Here is a 24670-nt window from a genome sequence, read left to right as displayed (position 1 = left end):
TACACAACAAAGTTCAAACAAAATATACCTAACCTTCCTTTATTTTTTAATTGTTTCAAATATATTTTTTAAAATGAATAAAAACCAAAATTTTGGTGAAAAATATATTGTTTTAAAACAGTAATCTGACATTCAACTCTTTTAATTTTTCAATTTCAATACAATTTTTCATGATTAGTTTACAGTTTTAAGACCATTATTTTAGGTTGGGTATATTTTTTGTTTCCTTTACTGTTTATGCTTTAATTTTAATCTTATTTTATATACTTGACCAAACTGATTTATGGCTGTGAAGGAACTACTAAAATTAAAACCTGAAAACTGGTACTGGACAATATATATTTATAAGGTTTTGTGATAACAGTATAGCAAATATTAAATTTAAAAAATTATGTAACTGAAATTCATAAACAGCTCACTAGCCCAATAATCAACTATCATTATTTTCTCTCCAATTTTCTATTTCTAATCTACCATGCTCTTTCTCTCTCACCCATTCTCTCTTCAATATCTCCTAAATATTTCCTTACCATATTTATTTCTAGTAGATTTTTAGTCTTTTAGATTAAAAACAATGATTCTTAATCATGCCATTTATTGTTAGCATACTCCAATTCCCTATTGGTTATATTATTATTCTATTGCTACTACTGATTATTATTATAATGTTTTTTATTATACTATGAACCAAATGTTGAATTATGATGATGATGATAATTATTATAATAATTGATTCAATAGACATGTGTACATTTTAAAGAATTGTTGTTAATTTTTTTTTGTTCTACAATCTATCTTTAGGTTACATGTGATACCAGATCTTATATTGTAATTACTATTTGCGTCATTAATACTTTAATGGTATTATGATGAATGCTGTATTTTTTATTATTGGTTATATAATGATATAATAATGTGTGTGCTTGGTCAGTTGTATATTTCTGCACAGTTTGTCAGTGGTGATCATTTGGCTGAATTAGAGCTGTGAATATTTCATATTTCCCATAAATGGGATGCATCTGTTTTAAGTGACATAACTTATAACATAATGAATGCTTGTTATTGAGGATGCTGCAGAAGAAAATCCGTTAAATGTTGGTCGAATTTTTATTTTTAAAGCTTCTTCATTGTTTGGTTGTTTTAAAAAAATGTACTAAAATACAACTGAGTTAGACATTTAAAAAGATAATCTAAAACAGAATATGCCTATATTATATGGTAGTTATTATTATATTCCAAAGCAAATTTTTTGTTAAAATATTTCTAGAACTTTCTGACACATATACATCATTTTTTGTTCTGCTTTAAAACTATCTGCCTTCTTGTAACAAAAACAAACTAAACTTTATGAAATTATAACTTAATTAAAAGGATCTAGTGTTTGAATATTTTAAGATCAGTGACTATATAAGCAAAAGATGACTTACGAAGTTAAGTAGATAAACCATCATCTCTGAGTGGTTACATTGTTTTTCTTAGTGTCGCTGCAAAGAAAATTTTCATAATAATTGTAGGGTTATAAAAATTTTAGAATGAATTAAGTAGCCCAAACTGCTGGTGTAATTTGTCATTGTTCTAATGCTCTTTTTATCCTTTGAAAAACTAAAACTATCCACAATATTTGAATGGCAAACATTTTTTTTAAACTGACCAATAGAACTTAGCGACCTCTATAAAATCAGCATTGATTGCACAGCAGACGTCTTCACTACCAATCCAAAGATATGTCTCCTCTAGTGACTTATCAGTTGCATTTTAAAATTATTAATTTTTTCTTGATTGGAAGTCTGAGCTTTCTGTTTTACAAACATTTTTTTGTGAATAGTCCAGTGTATTGAAAGGCTTTAGATTTTCTATTGTTTAGAGCTCTCTCTTAGTTGTACATTATTTCTATAACTTTTTCAACAAACACTTACCTTAAAGAGTTGTGTATGTTTTCTGTTTGAAAGCTATCAGGAAAAGAAAACTAGTGCATATGATTTGTTCTAGTCTGTTTCTTTATTTACTTGTTCTTTAGTCTCTGTGAGACTGGCACAGTGCTAACCTGCTCAACTATTCTAATTTTATGTGCTCTGCTGGCTGATAAGGTTTAGCTTCTTATACTTCAGACTTAGTTTCGTATCTTAGGTCTTGTTATTAGAACAATACTAAACTATATTTTATTTAACGCTGAATGTATCTACAATACAAGTCTTGTTGCAGTCTATACATTTTATAACATTTATAAAATTTAAAAATTTGTTAACTCTTTAATTACAAATATTTAGGATAAAAGGTATATCAATCAAGAAGTTTATAAATACATTTTTGTGTGGTTTCCAAGCAGTAAAAACAGTTATTTATAATCAACATTGAGAATCAAAACAGAAACTAGATTACTTAAATTGTTAATTTATCATTTCTTTTATAGATACATTTAATCAAGAAAAAGTTTATAATTAACAAATTAATGCAATTGTTAAGAGCTAAATATTTTTATCCCAATAAAAACTTGTTTTTGTTAACTCTGCTCTAGTTATCATTCATACTTTGTTGATTAGGGAATCATTTGGTAAAATAATACATTTCTTTATTATTTTTTTAAATACATTTGTACCAGTACCTGCTTGCTGATAAACTAACCTTCAGGTCTTAATGCAGCATTTTTTTTTTCATTTTATTATATATTTAAATTAGCATTCAACTTGATTTGAAAACAATAGAATTTGTCCTCCACATTCTACAGTAATCACAGCACTAAACCAAAATTGTTTTTTACCTTCATCCCAACCTATTAGAAATAATTGTTCATGATTTGTAGTTGGAGGCCCATAAACCAGCATTTAAAGATTCCCTTGCTTCCTCATTTTGCTTTGAGATGCTTATTATTTCAACTTTCTTTATAAAACTCATTGAATTTAACAATCAAACATAATATAGGTATAACAAATTGTTTCAATATCTTTCAAACAGTATTCTTTAATATTTTTTATTTCTGTGCCTTGTTATTTGGCAACAGCATAGTGTTTATGAAAATCAATATTGTGAATTAGAGTTTAATTACATATTTAGCAATACATTATAAAAACATCATTAATTGTATAAAACTAACGTAATCATTAGCTATTTTACTGCATAATGTTACCTCTTAGCTTTATAAAATCAATATTTGTTTTATCAAAAGAAAAACATCAAATTAACTAAAATTATTGATAGAATATTATATTTTTATTCATTTAAGTTAGTATATACTGAATTTTAAAATATTAAAATTGTTGCAATGTTACGAGAAATTAGGTTCATACTGTTAAAAACAAATGTTAAACTTTTTTTTTTATTTTACATGCTATCACACAGTTACAAAACATTACCAGTATAATATTTGTTTCCTGTTGGGATGCTATTTGCATTTTCATTTTATCCTGTCAATATATCACAGTGAAGTTATGTTTTTTTTTCTTTCAAGAAATTGCATTAGGGCTGTGAATTAAATGTGAATATACATTTTAACATATTCTAAAACACGATCTGATAGTTTACTGTTGTATTTCTATACAACTTTTATTTTAAAACTAGGATTCTTTAAAATGCCCAATCTATGTTTTTAAAATTTATTTTTGTTATTGTTGGTTTGCAATGTAGAAGTAGCCAGCTCAAACTGCGATCTTGTATCCAAATTTATTTATTACATAAAAATACCTCATATTGACAGAATGTTGGTTGCATGTTTGGTTGTGACTGTTTCTTGACAACATACACATTGTTAATTCATTTCTGTACTTTATAGAACAAGGATTTTTGACATGTCATTAAATGTATATCAGTCAGTCTGTGAAACAACACATTTAATAGAGCATTTTCTTCATTTATTGATACCCTTTGTTTTCTACCAGTATTTGTGATGCTAGGTGTACTTTTTTTTTAAAATAATCAATATTGTCAGTTTAAAATTATTTTTAAAAATGGCAAGTTTCTTTTAAAAGCACATTTTAGTAGTTCCCTTGCAAAAGAGTAATAAGGTTTACCACACATACAAATAATTTCATTTATTTTATCCACATTATTGTTAGCCATTTACCTCTCCAACAAATCCATTAAATGCAAGCATGATACAGATTTAGTTAATCTCATCCAAGATAGATTTTTCTTTAATTATATGATAAGTAAGCTTTTGACATTCAAAGACTTGACAGAAATAAATATTTAGAGTAAGCAACTAGTTTCCTCAAACTTTACTGTAATTTTGTTCAAGTAGGTAATAAATGTACTCACAACAGGGATCTTATACCTATCTTCTTGGATAGTCTTCTTCTTTGTATCCTACTCACATGTATTTTATTTATTATAATATTAACGGTCTAGTGTTTCTCCACCAGCTTCGCATTTTACTTGATGTCTTATTATATGCTGTCATATAAAGCTTTAGCAGTAAAGAAAGCCAGGAAGATTCAGATTAAATTATCAATTAACTATAATTTTTAATAGCTCGTGAGAAAGAAACATGCAGTCATTTTGTTAAGTCCGCGCAAAGATATTATCCATATTATTATTAGGCACTTTTAAAATGAAAATTTCATGTAGGTAGGCAATGTATATAAATTTTTGACCAATTACTTCAAGAAGCAAATGCTATTAAATTTAGAAAGTAATTAAAATTATATCAATATAAAAATGTTTATTAAGCTTTTTTTATTAAGTTATTTTATAACATATGCTTTGTAAATCTAGATTTGCATTGTTGGTTGTTTTTTTTAATAAACTCTCGAAAAAATGTATGTAGTTTATTAATATATTTAATGGAACACAGCTGTAAACAGTTTAAGCTTTATTTTCAACTACTCTGAGTATTTATAGGCTTCATTTTTTGTGGTCCAATTTGTTATTTACATTTTCTAGAGTAGATGGACTGTTGTGTCTGTGTTTAGGAGTGGGTTAATTATTTTCTTTTTTGAAAATTTACTCAGGCTAAGCTATAGTTGCTGACTAAGAAATGTTTATGCATTAGTTATTCCATTACAACATAGAATTATTGAAAATACAATAATTTTGTTTTTTGTTTGTTTTATCTTGTTTAATTTTACTCAATTGATAATACTGCAGAAACGTTTTAATGATTACAGCTGGATTTTTTAGCATACAAAGATAAGTGACAAGATATTTTTAAATGAGGATAGCTTAAACAAATATGGTTACTTTTGATAGTTCTAGAAAATGTTCATGATTTCTTTTTTAAAAACACATTAAGGCTATATATATGTCTCTATTATCACTTCTAAAAAAAAATTATATTATGAGCTAGGGGTTAATAGGCTATTCAATTTATGTATCTGTTTTATTTTTTAATAACTGCTTTTACTATTGACTATTAGATTCTCTCAGATGCTGGTTGTATATTTTGTAACTTGTTGAGAATCTTAAAACAATGATTTAAAAAAAAGTTTCACTGAATGAGATGCTCATATTTTTAAACATAGACTCCATTTAACTGCCATATTTAAAAAAAAAATTGAAGCCAAATGTATTAATTCATTTTTTTTTTGTTTGAAGATAAACCATGTGATGTGCAGACCCAGTGTCTATTACTATCTGTGTTATTGTCTAGTACTCTCCAGTCTTGATGGATCAGATTTTTTTCTACATAGTTTGGTATGACTGGGATTAATGTTCATCTATCTCTGAGTGCACGCACTGAGTCTGACTTACAGTGATATGGTTGGAATACGATGCTGTGTTTGATGACCATCAATGGCGTTTTTATTCAAGATATGTGATAATTATCCAACTGAAATTCTATGTAAGCCATGGATTTTCATCTGCATGGGGGTGACAATGCTATTTCTGTTGGGAAAAGATTGTTTGATTTTTTGGTTTTAAATTTACAATGTTTTAATGGATTACACTTATATTTCTAAAGTAAGTTAGATTTAATTTTAACATGGTTTTCATATATAGAAAAAATTATGGAACCTCAATGGTTCTATAAAATAACTTTGTTTGAAGTAAAATAATGCTTTTTTTTAGAAATATAAATGTATTCCTGTATATTTACTTCAAGTAAGAAGTGTACATTGCTTAAACAAGGAAAATTTGAAATTTTAATTGTACTAGTGATGTATTTATAGGGTTTGTATAATAGCACTTTAAATGATGAATTCTAATGACATGGGTCTAATGTTGTTTATTTCATTAAGTTAATTAAGTCTAATGAACATGAATCAATGTTGGTCAAGACAACTATGTTGGATTGTCTATGATTTAAACATATTTACTATTGATTATCTTAGGCTCTAGTATGTTGTTTATTTAATGTCATATTTTTGTGAAAATTTCATATTTCCATTATAAAAATTGCACAAAATAAATGTGTGCAGCTTTCTTAGTGTACTCCAACCAACATTGACTGTATATGCCATCCATTTTCGCAGCTCATAACATCAATGTTTTTGGCTTCATAATTCAACTTGTTCTATTTGAAACAAATATTGTTGGGCCTCCACTGCTTTTAACTCCGCTTAAACCCTGCTTCACTGGAGAGCTAAAATATAATGAACTAATTTGTTCCGATTAAAATTTTGTATTAATGTAGGTAGTTGGACCTTATATAATTTTGATAAGTTATCTAATGGAAAGGATTGTATGCCAGTGATCACCCCAACAATATATTTAAAGTTTTTTAAAAAATTGTTAACAAAATAAGATGCAAAGTTTAGGCACATCATGATAACGTCACCATATTTAAAACTCAAGTAATTACTGTTATGTAGACCCTATACCGGTAGCATTTGATCTAGCCTAATAATTTTTCTAACTAGATAAATACTAGATAACCAAGACGGTCAACTTGTTCAAAACATTCCCTTAGAGAGTGAGGCATTCTTGTTAGTGCATTCAAGCTCTGTATAAATGAAGGTTTCAACTTTTTTTTTCAACTTCACTTTTAGGTTGGGTTTTTAATATTTATGTTGATTGGTTTTTCAGCATTGAAGTTCAATTTTAACACTTTGAAATTGTGGTATAGTATTATTCCAAGTATTTTAAAAGTGTATAGTGATAATCCACTGGATTAATAGAAGAAATTTAAATTATTGAAGCTCATTTTTGAAACAGTACTAATAGTAAATTCATGTCATTACATAAATAAAGCATAGTTATGTTGGTGAAATTATAATTTAAAATTGAATCATGTATACATTGCTTAAGATTGTTTAAGTTAATATTCAACAATATATTTCTGAATAAAAGTAAAATTTATATAAAAGAAATTTTTACACATGTTTCACTTGATGCTTCCTTTGAAAATCCAAATCTTTTGAAATATTTCTGTGCAAAAGCTGGTCAACAGGCAACACATCGGTTTTTTCATTTTAATAATTAAAAAAATATGATTCAGTGTTGGTTGGAAAACACTTTTTAAACTAATCTTTAAACTATAGTTCTAAAACTTGAGAAGATTTTGTTGAATTTCTCAGTTAACCACATGTTTCAACCTCCACAAGGCACAGAAAGCTGTGGTTAGGGTGAAAAGAAATGCTCAAAGATGACGAAATTCCAAGCTTGAATATTTGTTTTATTTATACAAACAGTTTATGAGCTCTGCACCTTTCAATATTTAAGATACCAGTTTAACTTTGATGAGTTTTATTTCTTCTCTCGTAACTGCTTGTGAATGCTTGTGGGCATCAAGCATAACCTGCTTCTTCTAGGTGTTATTGTTATGGTTGTTGATTTATTATAGAAGTTGCTGCATTATTTCTTTTCATAATAATGACAGGCAAAATGAATGTGAAGGTGATTGTTATCGTTTTATAAAAATGATATAACGACTATGTTTGATGATAATTGACATATCCAACAATTTTCTTCTTCACAATATTATTATTATTATTATTATTACAATAATTATTATTATTAACATTATTATTTATTTCACAGTATGAGTAATTAATGTTAGATAATTGAATTTGTTTATGTAAACTGCCTGCTTCATGAATATGCAAATGAGATAATGATTGATTAATCAGATGTTGATTCAATCTCATTTGCATATATTCATGAGGAAGAGCCTGAAAATGTAAGGTGGGCGCACTGTGCCAGAATGTATTAAAAATAAGAAATTACTTAAGGCCTTGTTATTATTGTTTGATTGGTTTTGTTTCTGACCTTTAAAATACACCTGTTAATTGTTTAGGTTTAAAATGTAACATCCAATGGCTATTGCTTATGCTGGCCAAGCATATTTTAGATCAAAGTTTTGGTAGCAAATCAATATGGTCTATGGTTTTAATATGTATGGAAGCATTGAGTACCCTGTCTTAGTGGCTTGAGTATGTAGGACAGCATTGAGTACCCTGTCTTAGTGGCTTGATTATGTAGGACAGCATTGAGTATCCAGTCCTAATACCTTGATTATGTAGGACAGCATTGAGTACCCTGTCTTAGTGGCTTGAGTATGTAGGACAGCATTGAGTACCCTGTCTTAGTGGCTTGAGTATGTAGGACAGCATTGAGTACCCAGTCCTAGTGGCTTGAGTATGTAGGACAGCATTGAGTACCCTGTCTTAGTGGCTTGAGTATGTAGGACAGCATTGAGTACCCTGTCTTAGTGGCTTGATTATGTAGGACAGCATTGAGTACCCAGTCCTAGTGGCTTGAGTATGTAGGACAGCATTGAGTACCCAGCCCTTGTGGCTTGGGTATGTAGGACAGCATTGAGCACCCAGCTCTTATGGCTTAGGTATGTAGGAAAGCACTTGGTACCATCTTAGTGGCTTGAAGCAGTAGGGCATTGAGCCATAATGGCATAAGTTTAGTAAGAAACCTTCTACCAGCAAATGAGCACAAAATCTTTCCATACGCCACTTCCACAATAGTAGATGACACTCTGCCTACCATGTTGACCATCTGTATCTTATTTTTAAATTAAACTAGACCACTTGTTTCCCTGTGGATAACTATGGGTTTGGTGGTCATTCATAAATGTCATCATGATTTTTTTATGAGATTATCTCCTCACCCCTCCACATTGTCACACACAGTCACAAAAAGATAGGCCTCCACATCTAAACAGACATCACAGCTTGTTATTTCTATGTTCTGACAATATTATTAATTTTCAATAGGATATAATTGACAGATCTTCATCAGACATTAAATAGCTGACGTTGGAAACTGAATTTTAGCTGATATTACGGCTTTTTAAAAAAGAAATCAATATTTTAACAGAAATCTACATGTTATTGTCTATTAAAAATCGATTTCTTTCTAAAATATTATGTACTACCAGTATATCTAAAACCTCAAATCTCCACTTATAACAGACATTTAATCAGTAGTAACTAAGAGAATACCTTTGCCTTTGTAGTCAACAACAAATTATAGTAAGACAATTATTTGAATTAAAACAGAATAAAAATATTTATTCCACGTCAGAAAAATGAAACAAAGCAACACAAAATGATAATACATGTTAAAACTAATTGCAGTGTTTAGCAATAGTTAAAACATATGTATAGTTAATATGCTTTAAATATTTAATAAAAATCAATACTGATTGCATCAACTTTAAACAGTGTAGCTTATATTAATTAGAATAGCAGTTTTGTTAACAGCTAACAGTTGCTTCTGTTATTAATTTCAGAATAAGCAATTGTCCATGGAAAATGTAATTTATGATTACTAAATAGAATGTATATAGAAATATACATAACTTTATACTGATTGGAATTAAGTTAATGAACTACACTGAAAGTGGATAATGAAAAATATGCCAGAAGATACAATATTTAGTACATGTCCTTCCTGCAAGAGAAAACAAATGCACTTACATTCTCTTAAATGAAATGACAACTTATCTGTCATGGCTGCCTTCAATAAACAAAAGATAAATTTATCACAGGTATTTTTTAAACAAACAAAATACTTTCTAACCATGACATGTTTATAACAAAAACATATCTAGGTAAAACTGTCAGCACCTTGGAGTTTTCAAAACAAGTTTTAACCTAATAAGACATGTACACAGCTCTCTCCATATATTAAGAGATCCTGTAGAAAAATGTAGACACAATCTTTGGGTACTATGACTAATAAATGCTAGTTATATAACAAAAACAATGTTACTTCAGTATATAAAAAATGTTAATACTGACAAGTTACAAAGTCATTATACTTTGACAAGGCCTTTACCACTAAATTTTTAAACTAATGCCAAGCACTTTTAACACAAGTGTTACTACTGTGACAGCTCCAGACTAGCAAAAATTTTATTTAGGTGGTAAATGCAGGGGACAAACATTATTTTTAAATAAAAACATTGAGACTTTCAACTTAATGAGTAATATAAATAAAATATTTTACATTTGTTTGCATCAAGTTTATTATGTCATTGCACAATTCAGTATAGGATGCCAATTGTAAACTTTGCTAATGTTGCAAGGATGTATTTAAAATAGGTAGCTTGTAAACATTTCTAGAGAGATAATAAGAGAACTTTTTAGTACTTGAAATTTTTTTACCCAGTAAAAAAAATATCCAACTGATTTTTTAAAAAATCAAAAAATCATTGAATACAACAAGTTTAAAAAATTGTACATTTTGTCAATTGCAAAACGTTTCATTTTTTTAATTCTTTTATGAGTATTTAACTGAGTGTGACAAAATTAAAAAAACAATAAAAAGCATCCATCTGCTTTTATCACTCTTAATTCATAAAATTATCTGAAGATTCCAAGATAAAATAATCAACTGTTTATATTTCTTTTTAAATTTGCAGTTGTTTGATGAGTCGTGTGTAAAAAAAGAAAATATAAAGAGAAATATATCATATGGATGGCTATTAATATAACATATCATCATTAAGGCAAGGAGGATAAGCAGGTTTTATTTTAAATTTATATCAACAAAACATCAAGGCATTTGTCTATCACAGGATGTAATTAAACACAATACTGAGATTACTGTAAAAATTAATAGCATAAAATATAAATAATTAATTGAATTTGTAAGAAAACTAAAGATAATGCATCTCAACATAAAACTTTTTTTATATTGGGTATATTATCTTTGGGACGGAGGGAATTGATTGTAAAATAATATCCAGAGCTGAGGTGGCAGAAAGCACAAAGTAAGTCAGTGCTGTAACCATCATACTCTACTTCCTTGTTTTGTTAAGAAAAATGTGAAAAGTATTTAAATCTAATTTGAGCAATTGACTAAAACTGTGTTATCTACAATTGTTGTAATTGGTATTTGCGAAATAAAATATAAACACCTTTGCTTATTAAAATACAAATTAATCCAAAATTGCATCATTTTAAAAACTCTAGAAATTTAGTTAGACACTGTCAGAATTAAGACAGAAAAACTAAATTTAATATAAAAAAAAAACTATAGAGCTTCAAAAAACAAAAAAGTACTAAAGATTTTTTAACAACCTGTATTAATGAGGTAAACTAAAATTGTTAATTATTCAACTATAGAGCATCAAAAAACAAAAATGTACTAAAGATTTTTTAACAACCTGTATTGATGAGGTAAACTAAAATTGTTAATTATTCTTCCCTTTTTTTTTTCCATGTTTGAGTTCATTGTCAGCTTCAGTTTCTTTCTTGTAACGTGTGTACAAGTAATAGATGACAAAGACGACCACTAAAGGGGGTGTCATAAACTTCAAAAAGTGAAGTATTCCCTCAAGGCTTGCGAAAGACTTCTGTGAATTCTTTTTCTTTAAAGAGATCAGTGTGACTTCAAACATCAAGGTTGCATCAGCTACAAGTAGAATATATAAATGTTTCTCAACATTCATATAGTATACACATGTGTTGTTAAGCATTATACACAAATGGTGTATTTATAAATTCAGTTATAAGTAACATTCAAAACTGGTAGTGATGTAACATTTTGTAGTGATATTGCTAGTGTAAACATGGTGTATCAGTACATTTTGTTGTAACATAACCTAGGACTGTGCACACCACTTTTGTTACATTTTGTATTTTACATATTAGTAACAGACAAACATTCATAAAGTTTCTTGATAGAACACATTTATGATATACCTGTATGCTCAATTAACAACAGATTTTTTTAATTTCCATATTAAATTTTAGTATTTTGCAATTGTACAATTACCACTTTATTTCTCAGATATTTTTTGTCACAAAAAACATTGGAACAGTAAACCAAGCACTTTTCTCAACTTACCACAATTATGCCGAATATAAATTGAATATGCCATATTTTTAACTCAACAAAATAGAAAAGCTGGCACTTATAAATAATCCACTTTTTAACAAGAAAAGTATACATTAAATATGATATAAATAAAACCTAGTATAAATAATCAATGTAATTAACATTTCTCCATCACTAATTTGATGATAATTTCAATTAACTTTAAACGAAATTACAAAAATACATAAATTTTACTCACGGGGTATAACTGGAGGATAGCCTACTTTTCCATATCCAAGCCAGGGTGGGATAACGAGCCTGCGTTGCTCTCTAATAAATAATTTAAAATGTATGATATTAAAATTCTTCACACACATGGTCTATACAAGATAACTTTTTTAATTATTAAAAAAACTCATCCCTATGGTGGCTTTAAGTTCATGGCAGTTTTGGGATGCAATACACAAACAAATATCAATAGGGTAACACTAATGCGTATTTAAAGCTAATCACAGATTAGGCCTAGACTTGCATGGGATTTCTTCTATTTGTGAGTGCTTGTAGTTTCAAACCCAAATGGCCTCCAGAAACATTCTTGTGGCAATTACAGCAGAACATTATACTACATGTAGTTTACTGCTGAGACTATTAGTCAATTACAGCAGAACATTATACTACATGTAGTTTACTGCTGAGACTATTAGTCAATTACAGAAGAACATTATACTACATGTAGTTTACTGCTGAGACTATTAGTCAATTACAGCAGAACATTATACTACATGTAGTTTACTGCTGAGACTATTAGTCAATTACAGCAGAACATTATACTACATGTAGTTTACTGCTGAGACTATTAGTCAATGCACATTGCCCATGTTCTTATAAATGTAATTTCATTGATCAGTTGATTGGTAATTGATTATGACAAAGTATTTGTGAATTAATTTAGTCACTATAATTTAAAGCCTAAATGGTCTAGTTTTTCCTTTACAGTTTCTGTCTGCCTAGCTGCTTGCTATAAACATGAATTCTTTTCACTTCGATAGTGTTTTGAAAAGAAAACAAAGCAGCTACTTACCCTTCACACATACCAAGCAAGCCCTGGTCACATCCTGTAGAAAAAATATATTAGCACACATCATTAAAAACCTTACCCTGGCCAAACATGTTCAACTATCATGGTCAGCAAAACAGTACCATGAATACCTATGGTTATTTTAGAAAATAACAATAATTACAGAACAAGCAGACAAGATGGGGGAAAACATCAGTTATATTCATAACATAAGCTATTATGTCTGAGGATACAATGGTTGAGGGTAAAAAAAATTACAAAGGAGGAGCTGAACATGAGGCTGTACATAAAAAGTATTTAATTACTGTACTTTTAGCTCTTTTAGAACATTGATATTACATATTACCTTTCTGTAAACCAGCATTTATTAAAAAGAAAGAAATCTGATATGTTTAATTTGTTTAAGTTATCATACGTGGTTACAGCGGAGAATTGCCAAGTCAAAGAATTAAGAATCAAATACCTTGATCTGCAGTAAATAGGGCATAATGTATTCTTATTATCATCATTAGATAATGAAAAAACAGCTCCATGGGTAAAACCAAACCCAGTGTACACTGGATCATAGTTGATGAACACAATTTAATGTTTGTCAGTACTTAACTGTGAAGCTTTACTTTACTTATAATGATGAGGTTCAAGCCAAAAAAAAAAATAGCATACCTGGAATCAACTCACCAGCACCTATGGTGAAGGTAAAATGAGTTTGGCCTTGCTTCTCTGAAGAATCAAACATTTGGCCATTTTCAAGGTAACCCTACAAAAGAACAAAATGTGTTATCATCCTTTTAATTAAACATGAACTATTTAAAATAAAATAGACCTACTACAGCAAAGACTTTTTTCTTTTAATTGAACACTGATCAAACAACTAAACTTATAACACAAAATCAAGGAAAAAAATTTACATTAGTTAATAAACTTACTTTGTAATGAATTTGCAATTCATCACCAACCTCTGAAACAACAGAACAGTGCTCTGGTTTCCTCTGGGGAAAAAGTTTATTTTCATGTTTTGTGCAAAACATAATTAACAATACTAAGTCTCATTATACATGAGAGGAGGTTTAATTTCATCATTGTAATAATTTGGCAAACATTCCTTTTCACACAATAAAAACAGACTTACGGTAATGTTTAATCAGACATAAAGTAGGCCAACCCATCATTTAAACTCTATGAGCTTAATCTAGTTGGTATTGTATAATCCCCTGATATTAGTAACAGGTGGAAAACGTAGGCCTTTTATTAATTATATCAAAAGGGGAAAGACCTGGTCTAACATTTACATTAGCCCAGTGATCTGAGAGGGACCATATCATTTAGTTCACATGGAAAAAAAAACTCAATTGTGTCCATTTCCTCTCTTAAGTAACCCTAAACTTTCAAAAAATAAAATATAAAAAAACATTTGTAATTATAAGCTTTTAAATACACTGAAAAAAATAAAAATGAAGCAAACTTGCATTCTTTTCAAGAAACTTTTAAGATTTGACAAATTAGGTGGTAATTTTAGTATCTTTATTATTACATATGGATGACATCATTATTATTGTGTATTTTTTTCAGCAATGGCTTTTTAATTCTATGTTTACTCTAGAATTAATGAAGTCATTTTATTGTGTATACTTTTCCGGCTTTAAAACTGTACATATTTCGTTTCATTTTGAAAACTTCCTATATGTTCCATGTGAAGTCACGGTCTTTCACTATGCATCTTTTAAATTTACTTGCTTGCTAACCTGGAGGAATGGCCAGTTGCTGACAACAATATGGCGTCCATGGTTTTAAATGTTTACCACGAGCAAAATGACGGGGTTTTCACAAACTATAGGCTAAATTCAAAAGTTGGTTTCATTAAAAAATTAATAGAACTTTTAAAATATCAACAACGAGCCGGCCCGCGGCATAACATACGCCGCTATTTAGTTGTTTCTAATTTTCAATAATTCATAATTTGTGAATTCGACAGTACCAACGCTGACACTGAAAATATTTCTTTAAAACACTATAAGTAGCTCGTTAAGGACCATAACCCTTCCTTCCCCCCCCCCCTCCCCCCCCCTCCCCCCCTACGTTTAAAATCGTTGGCTCTGCTTGTAAACATTTAGAGTGAACACAGCTCACTAAAACCATGTAGGGGTGGGGAGGTAGGGAGAGCGTTTGCAGCTTGTTTTCTAACGGCTCCCAGAAGAGAATTATATATATAGATGTAGGTACAAAAGTGAGCGAGTAAGTAAAGCATTATTATTTTTAATCTGTCTATGAAAAAAGAAATCAAATATTGTGAGCAATTTTTTAATAAGACCGGCTCTAATATCACAACCAATTTATTTTTATTTTTAAAAAATGTGACCCCCTATTTGGTCGATCACTAGTGTGGATCTCTAGTGCATAGTCAGTTAAAAGTCAAACCGATTTGTGGTTCGCCGTGGCCTCAAACATAAGAGTGATATAACATGGTTGTAATGGAAAGGTGTGTCGTGCCATGGCAGTGAGTGATAATAACTATTAAATTAAGTAATTTAGTTTAAAACATACTTTTTATTTAAAAGCTCACTATTATTCAGTGGTCATGTTTAAATTGAAAACTGATTAAATTATAGATTTAGCGAGAAAATCTACAAAGAAATCTGTCTAGAGCGTTCCAGCCAGACAGAATAACCTAACTATTATAGTGATTTATATGGGACGAAGTGGTCTAGCGGTAGAGAGCTAGACTGCTAACCCAATAGTCTCGAGTTCGAATCCGGGTTCAAGTCAGTAGACCATCCCTGAGTCCACCTAACTCTGATGGGTACCTACCCACGTTAGGGAAAGTAAAGGTGGCTGGGCATAGTGCTGACCACACTATCTCTTCATATGCCGAGGTCACAGAAACAAGTGAACTCTACTTCACTTGCCCCATAGACGGTCAGGTTTGAAAGGGAAGCTTTACTTTACTTTACTTATAGTGATTTATACTTTTATTTGCATTCAGATTCTAGAATTTAGATCGTTTCTAGATCTAGATGGTAATATAAAACTAGAAATCTAGAGAAAACTTAGATTTAAAAATCTAGATCTGGATTGCGATATCTGACTACTAGTACTAGACTTCTAGATCTAGATCTAGAGGAGTTTACACTTTTCGGACACACACCAAAAATTACGTAGGAGCGAACACTTCGTCGGTTTTTGGCTCATAGAAACTTTAATTAGCATGTCTCACGCGAAACCACGGCGCCTGCACGTAAACTGTTCATTTATGAACACTTCCGTGTCAAGTACTTCCGTTTCCTTTCTCAAGAATTATTTTTAGAAATTTTTTAACGTTGCATGGTACGCACATTTCTATTTTTACACCAGCCGGATGAAGTGACCTAGGGTTGGACTTAGGGGCAAAACTTGAACCAATCAATGCTTACAGGGTCCATAGCCAAATCCCAAAAGAAAATTCAAGGCTTTTTCAAGGTTTTCAAGGTGATTTTGGGGGGAATTTCAAGGTATAAACTACCACTAACGGGCATTACAATGAGTGTGATGTATGTTTTTTGCACACACAATTTTTGAAATAATGTTGGTGTTATTACAAAACTATCTAAGTCAGGAGATTGTCTGAGAGTCCAGCATAATCCCTTTTGCAATCAGTATCTTTGGTGTCAAATGACACTCCTCCAACTTCTATTTTCAGAAAAACCTCTTTCAAAACTGGCTTGACCATGTGACAGAAGCAATAGATCTCTAACAATTTTCCAAATGTTCACATAAGAAATTTTGCTACCAAGCTGTTCTATGAAACAAATGTCCAGCCTATCATGTTCTCAATTAGATTTAGATAGACAACCATTTAGAGTACATGTATCTATGAATGTTGAAAATTGAAACAGAACTTGGTCACACTCAGCTGATTTCCATTTGTTGACTAGGATGTGAAGAATTCCCTTCATTTATTTTTTTGTGAACTGGCTCTATTTTTAAACATTTGCATTAGGCTAAGTCTCTCACTAATGACTAAAGTAATGGAGATTTCAACAAAAAATTTGATGAAAATCCTATCAAAGTTGTCTTACAATCAGATTTGAAATTGAGAATTTGAAGCTCACTTGCTTTTTTTACTTTTTCTAGAGACTTTATTAGAGAGTCAGCAACAAACCCAACTTCAATTGAATGACTTGTCAATGTCAAGTGATAATCAGAATCAGGTCATTATACATAAAAGGAAGCATTGGTTCGTCTGTCTGATAGTCCTTTAAAAAGGACTCTGCACACATATTCCTTTAAAAAGGACTCTGCACACATATAGAAACAAAAAAAAACCTAGCTATGCTTGTAGAAATTATCCTGCTTAATGTCATAAATGACCTCACGCTTTTTAAAAGATTATTACCTCTCCCCCCCCCTCCGTCACACATCACAAAAAGCCAGGCCCCGCCCTCTAAAATGACGTCACACCTCAGCCTATAACCCCTCCTACACCCCACCCCCCTTGATTGCAGTTTAATTTTTCTTAAAATAGGATTTTTTCCCCAAAATCTTGTCTGAACTCTGTCAAAATAGAGTATTTTAATCAATTCCTTTTACAATTTATTAAAACAGTTTTCTAAAATGCTAAAATTCGTTTTCTAACATTGCTTTTTAATAATGCAAAAGTGTGATGGCACACGATCTGACTCCCCCCCCCCATCCCCTCATCACACACCGTCACACGATTACGGATCCCCCTCCCCCTACGAGTGTGACGTCATTTATGGACGACCCCAATGTCCCCACCTATGATATACATGATGACGTAAAGAAATATCGTGGAAGTTTTAAGTTAGTTCATATCGCGGAATAACAGAATTAAGTTGTTTTTTTAAAACAATTTCACAAGTAACTACGCTAGTAATACTCATGTCAGAGATGTAGCCGCCCGACAAAGTGAAAAGCGGATTTTTTTTACAAGCGGATGGGAGGGGGCAGAGACAGCGGCAATTTTCTCAAACACGGTAATTCGAGGCTTCTTAAACATTCCAAGGACGTTTTACCACAGTAAAAAGCAATTAGATCTAGACCCTGCTAGATGGTGTAACTAAATTATAGCAGACCTACATATTTTGTTCAATGACCTAAAACGATGCAGATTTAGTTTTTGTTTTCGCTTTAATCTAGCAGTAAGCCCAATATTAAAGATAACCACGTTAAAATTAGATAAACAGCGTTTGTAGAACTGCCTTGACCGTGAGACACTACTGTGCTCGCGCGTGGTCTCGTGTCGTAGATCTTACGGTCAGCGCGACCTTGAAGTGAGAGGCGGTAAAAAGTGTCCGTAAAGTTGAGTGAAAACAGCACAGTCATAGTCCTTCAAATTATTTTTCTTTTCTTTTGATAAATACAAATTCTTTGTTTACGTCGGCGCAAAATCTTTCCTTTTTACTTTCTCGTATATACGTAGTATAGAGAAAGTATTGTAATCGTGCAAAAAAAAAAAAAATCGAGATTTTTACAAATCTCTTTTACACCTCACTGATACGGAAAAACATAATTTTGCAATCTTGTCCGTATGTCTGTGTGTGTGTGTGTCTGTGTGTCCGTGTGTAAACACGATAACTTGATTACCGTTACAGCTAGGTTGTTGAAATTTCATATATAAGTATTATATCAAAATCGTAGATCCGTATCAACTTTTGAGCGATTTCCGACAACCGGAAGTGGTACTTTTTCTACTTTGAATTTTTCAAAAGCCTATAACTAGAGTACTATTTCAGATAGATAAATGAAATTTCACATGTAAGTAAAAGATCTAATTCTCTACCTTCTGTTAAATTTTGAGTAATTTCCGTTGACTGGAAGTAGTAATTTACGCTACTTCCGATTTCTCAAAAAACTAATGTAAATTTTAAAAGTACTAATCATATTGCGCACTATTATGCGCTTTTTTATTTCGCGTTCACTTGGTGTGCAATTAATTTGTCTACGAGATTTTATTCTATTTTTAAAACTTTAAGTATTTAAAATGGATTTAAAAAAAATTCATAAAAAAACGTTTTAGTAACAAGCTTTTATGTAATGATGCACTAAAAAGTAGAAAATAAATTATAGACTACTATTTAAATAACTATAAAGAAAAGCGTGGGTCACTTTAGTATCTATTGGATACCTTTACTAATGTTAAGGAAGACACCCACGCTTTTCTTTATAGTTATTTAAATAGTAGTCTATAATTTATTTTCTACTTTTTAGTGCATCATTACATAAAAGCTTGTTATTAAAACGTTTTTTATGAATTTTTTTTTCAGTACTTTACATGTTTTATTTACAATAGAGTTACATGACTAAAAACCATTGCGCGCCTACTGAACATCACGTTCAGTAGGCGCGCAATGGTTTTTGAACGCAGCCATTGAAGCTATTGAAGGTGATGACGCGTGTGGTGTGGTTGGCTAGACATGCCTACTAATTCGGTCCAAATTTTAATTAATTCATAAAAAATTAATTAGGCATCCAATTAAGTCAAATTTAGTTTCAGATTGCATTGTCTTCATGTCTTGACCCACGTGCTAACTTTGAATCGTATCGGTCAAGTAGAACTGTCCGAATTTTCACTCCTGCGTTTCCGTCTAGACTGACGACAGAAGAAGTGAGTTAAATAAAAGCTTGTAAAAATCATGTCTATAGCCCGAGTTCCCATCCCCTGTTATTTTATATAAGAATATTCGAGAAAGTTTAGGGGAGATCACTCCCGGTTTATTTTAAGAAGACAATCGGCGATGCTAATGAGCTGGTAATGTTAGGATTTAGTTTTTTTTAATTACACAGCCTAGCGGTAGTCCATTGATGACGTCACGTAATTAATGCGAATTTTACCCCAACCTCTATTGTCATAAATAACCAGACAGCCATGTCAAGAATGACATCAAAAAGTTCTGTCTACAGCCTCACCCACCTGCAGTTTCTTCCAGACATCTCTTCGGGGGGGGGGGGGGGGGGGGGGGGGCTAGGCCCCCCCGAAAAATTTTTACCGCCCCCCCCCCCCGAACGAAATGAAATTTATATAATTTATATAGAAAATATATACTTTTAACAGTGTCCGCCCCCCCCCCCCCGAAGAAAGTTTACCGCCCCCCCCCCCCCGAAGATTTCAAGTGCCCCCCCCCTGGAGAAAAAAGTCTGGAAAAAACACTGCCCATCTGATACAGTCAATGTGTATTTGGTCCATAGCCCACGTGAGATTGACGATTACGTCATTTGCTATTGGTTTTTTTAACGAACGTGATAAATATGCCTATTGGTATTAGGAAATCTTGTTGGTTAATAGTTAAAAATCTAGATCAAGATCCACGACTATATTAATTATTAATATACTGCGAGGTCACTGTAAGTTGAGATAGACCTAGAAGACCTTCTAAGGTCGCAGTGACCGAAACATCTGCTATCGTGGGGTACACAAAGAACCGTGATTGATCTAGGTTCGTAAAAACGTGTCTTCTCGCACATCTAAAATAACAGAACACAATAATTCGATAAATTATGTAGGAATAAAGATAATGTACCCGTAATTCCGCAGCTACGTTTCGCCCTTTTGTGTTTAACCCACACCGAGAAAATTTTAATTTAAGTAAATAGAAACCTACGCTCGCATAGTTCAGGCTATTCTTTTTTTTTTTTATTAAAACCTAAGGCTTATTTTCTTGAAGAAAAAATATTAGTTCTAGATGTAGGTTTAATTATAATCGAGATAATTTCCATGCGCGACCAGAATTTTAATGATTTAGGCCACATTCCAATTTTTTTCTTTACGGACATCACCGATCAGGAGACAACAGACCACTCGCGGGGTCAATAAAGTTCACAATATAAATAGAGCCAACGACTGCCGAGATATTGTCGGGAAGGGATTTGGGGGGCGGGGGGCGTCGATTGTTATGATTGAAGATGTTTGAAACCATAGAACCGGATAACACGGAAATTTAACACAAGAAAAAAAAAGGTCGACACTAAATCGATTTTGATGTTTACTGTGGGCTTTTGCGTAACATTTGCGGCCTAATTCCGCAACAGGGGTGTCAAAATCGAAAAATTACGGATAAAACCGTACAAGTAGGTAGGTCCTAACAGAAAACACTGAATCTAGATCTAGAATCTAGTAAACGGAGATACCCGAAAAACGATGCTAAATTTAGCCCTCGGCTATCTACGTCACGATCTAGAATCTAGGTTAGGAAGAGCCTATGCAAAACTGGTCTGGTTGGGGTCATACCGCGAGGCTCAGCAAAGGAGAGGGTTGGAAATAGACTCCGAAGTTAACGCAGACCCACGGCAAAAAAAAAAGCCAGAAAAAATTTAGATCCATCAGAATTGAATTATTTTTTTTAATTCGATTTACGGACGGTTTTCAAGGTTTACCTATAAAATTCAAGGGGTTTTGCTCATTTTTGGGGAAATTCAAGGGTTTTTCAAGGCCTTGAGATGTTTTTTGGAATTCAAGGGTTTTTCAAGGATTCAAGGTCCGCTACGGACCCTGTGCTTAGCTAAAAGGTTACACTATAAATAGCTTCTATATATGTATGGAACATCGTAAATGTCAAGGTTAATGGGTTTTTTTGTGCTTGAACAATAAAAAAGGGGTGTTCGCTAACTTATTTGGCCTTACATGGGAGCGGACAGCAACACAAAAATATTATTAAATAAGAATTTAGAGCATAAAAGGGGCTGATTATTGAAGGGAAAGGGTCAAAATAAGGTCAAGAAGGCAGTGGAATGCGAAAGAGGAGGGGGAATCATGTGACCTGGCTGGCTTAGCAGCGTACTGCTGAATGGGATGAACTTTGGGAGTGTGGGAAAAAGGTTTTATACTATTAAAATTACCTCACAAATAATCAATAACACAATATACATGCATATAATATATGTTTTTATTCATTAAATTGACTTTAAATTATTCTAAATGAACAAAAAGTGCTATGTCCGATGACGGGTAAAGGTGTCCGAACACATGTAAAACTGTATTACATGTGTTCGAACACACGTTAAGACCCCCCAGTCACTATAACAAGAATAGCTTAAGTTCTATGCGTATGAATACAAAATGACACGCACATTATTAAAGTAGAATGGTTGCGGATAGATATGATACTTTTTTTTGTTTTCTATGTTAAGCGGTTACTGAATGAGACCGCATGGAATTTTTACGTTGCGTTTTTTCGCTATGTGTGTCCGAAAAGTGTAAGCTCCTCTAGTATTTTTTCAGTCAAAAATCTCTCAAAATCGAATCCAAATTGAAATTCTAAATGAAGAGAAAAGAACTAGATCTAGATCTAGATCTAGATTTTAAAATAAATCCTCCTAAAAATGTGAAATAATTAGGCCTACAAAAATTGAATGTCACCTTTTTTTCACATTACTATATTATCTATAATAATAATAGAATAGGCTACTATAATATAATATCTACTTCTAGATCTAGATCTAGATTCTAGACTCTAGATCTAGATCTAGTCTAGATTCTACTAAAAACTTAATCTAGTCTAGTTAAAAACACCGGTAATCTATCGTTTTGGGTACGTAAAATCGCCCGCGATTTGTAATGTGAAAAACAGGTGACTCCTTAAATTTTAATAATTATTTCACATTTTGAGGAAGATTTATGTTTAAAAAAAATCAAAAATGTTTCCTTGATTCATTTATGTACCTGTTTTTAAACAATTGAATTAAAACTTTTCCGTAATAAATGAAGACTAGCGATGTTTCCGACAGATGCAACCATGCACATTTACTATAGCAGCCATCTTGTCTAAGTTTTATTTTTTATAAGCTTTTAGCTCCAGATTCAGGGGGAAGCCACTCTATTTTACAAATGGCTGCTGTTTATATAGCAAATCTTGCTCTCAGACACTGCTGTTTAAGTTAATTTCTGGCCTATATCGATATATTTAGCCATTGATTTAGGTTTATTATTCATTTATCTATAATATTTGACACAAACATATCACAATATACTTCTATTAAAGCCTTGACAATGAGGTAACGTTTTCGTACATAAATAGCCGCGGGCGATTTTACGTACCCAAAACGATAGATTACCAAAACACCACTCACCACTGTACGGGAGATCAACTGCTTCTGCTTTAATTTATCGAACACTTCTTCTTTAGCATTCTCATTTAGATCTATTTCTTCTGAGCGCGCACCTAAAAAGCTTGTGACTAAGAGAACTGGTAAATACTTAAAAAAACAAAGTAGCATTTTTATCTAGATCTAGAATCTAGATCTAGACTAGATCTAGCAGTGAATACAATGGTGATATATCTGCCGGTTAGCAGCGTCAACATCAATGTCAAAGGTCAACTTCAGACGTTCCAAAACGGAATGTAGGGATGATAGATTAAATCTAATAATAGATCTAGCTAGGTCTAGATTCTCGAATCTAAACTCTCTAGATCTAGATCTAGATCCTAAGGCCCATAGATCTAGATTTTATTTGTGTTTGAAATAGAAATCTAAATGTTATATGATCTAGAATATCCTAGACTAAACAATTTTATTGCGGTTGGCCTATCATCTATGTGTTATACCAGTGTCAGATAATGCCACAATAAAATAGAATCTTCCTTAGATGGGGGTGCTAGATTATTCATGGTAGTTAGCCTAAACTAAAATCTAGATTGTAGATCTAGATCTAGATCTAGAATCTTTCAATCTAGATCTATCTACATAACATTCTTATCATTCTAGATTTCTAGAATCTCTAGCATAGTAGATCTAGATCTAGATCTAGATTCTAGCTAGCTAAGTCACACTATGTCGACTATAGTATAGCCTATACTATAGGCTGGCTAGATCAATATAGTGTAGTGTAACTAACATAACATTTTTAACATTTAGTCTTGTCAACTTAGTTTTAACTACTTTTAATTTTAACTAGATCTATAACTAAGTAATAACTATTACTATTAACTTCTCTGATCTAATAAAATAATCTAATCTAGATCTAGATCTATATTACTAGATCTAGCTAGATCTATTCTATATCATATGCCATATTAATATGCCGTCAGTTTTTGATATAATTATAAAAATAATGATAAATTATTACATAGATCATATATACTATATAATATTTATCTAGAATCTAGACATCTAAAATAAGAAATCTAGATCTAATTTTAAATCATATCTAATAGGCCTATCTAGAATAATTAGTATTAATTAGAGTGAAAGAGATCAGAGTCTAGTCAATGTCTGTTCTAGTCAGCCAGTCTGAGTAAAAAGAAAGATCAAAATCAAGATCTAGATCTAGAATATTCAATTCAATATAGAATCTAGGGCTTAAGGTATACATTTCGAACCGTCCCTAGAGGATTTCATAGTGTCAGCTGCCAACCAATCAAAGACACGTTTACTCAGCATTTGGATTGGCAGCTGAGGTCATGCAATGCCTTCTTGGAGCTACAAACAAAGGGCTGAAAAAGACATTCTTTT

The 24670-nt window shown here is 31.4% G+C and overlaps 1 protein-coding gene across 1 annotated transcript; it reads right to left on the bottom strand.

The window, feature by feature from the left end:
* Positions 1–9588: 9588 nt before the first annotated feature.
* LOC131930604 (uncharacterized) lies at positions 9589–23536 on the bottom strand. The gene is made up of 6 exons (XM_059287172.1): positions 23288–23536; positions 14155–14217; positions 13892–13985; positions 13232–13265; positions 12410–12480; positions 9589–11745 (listed from the first exon to the last, which is right to left on the bottom strand). Exons 1-6 carry the CDS (start codon positions 23432–23434, stop codon positions 11525–11527), a joined length of 630 nt encoding a protein of 209 aa, XP_059143155.1. The 5' UTR covers positions 23435–23536; the 3' UTR covers positions 9589–11524.
* Between the last annotated feature and the right edge of the window lie 1134 nt (positions 23537–24670).

This window comes from Physella acuta, unplaced genomic scaffold (assembly GCF_028476545.2).
Source record: "Physella acuta isolate Inbredline_101_S28 unplaced genomic scaffold, ASM2847654v3 ptg001809l, whole genome shotgun sequence".
NCBI classification, from domain to species: Eukaryota; Metazoa; Mollusca; class Gastropoda; family Physidae; genus Physella; species Physella acuta.
Note: the sequence above shows the minus strand (reverse complement) of the source record. Positions and strands in the feature narration are given on the sequence as shown.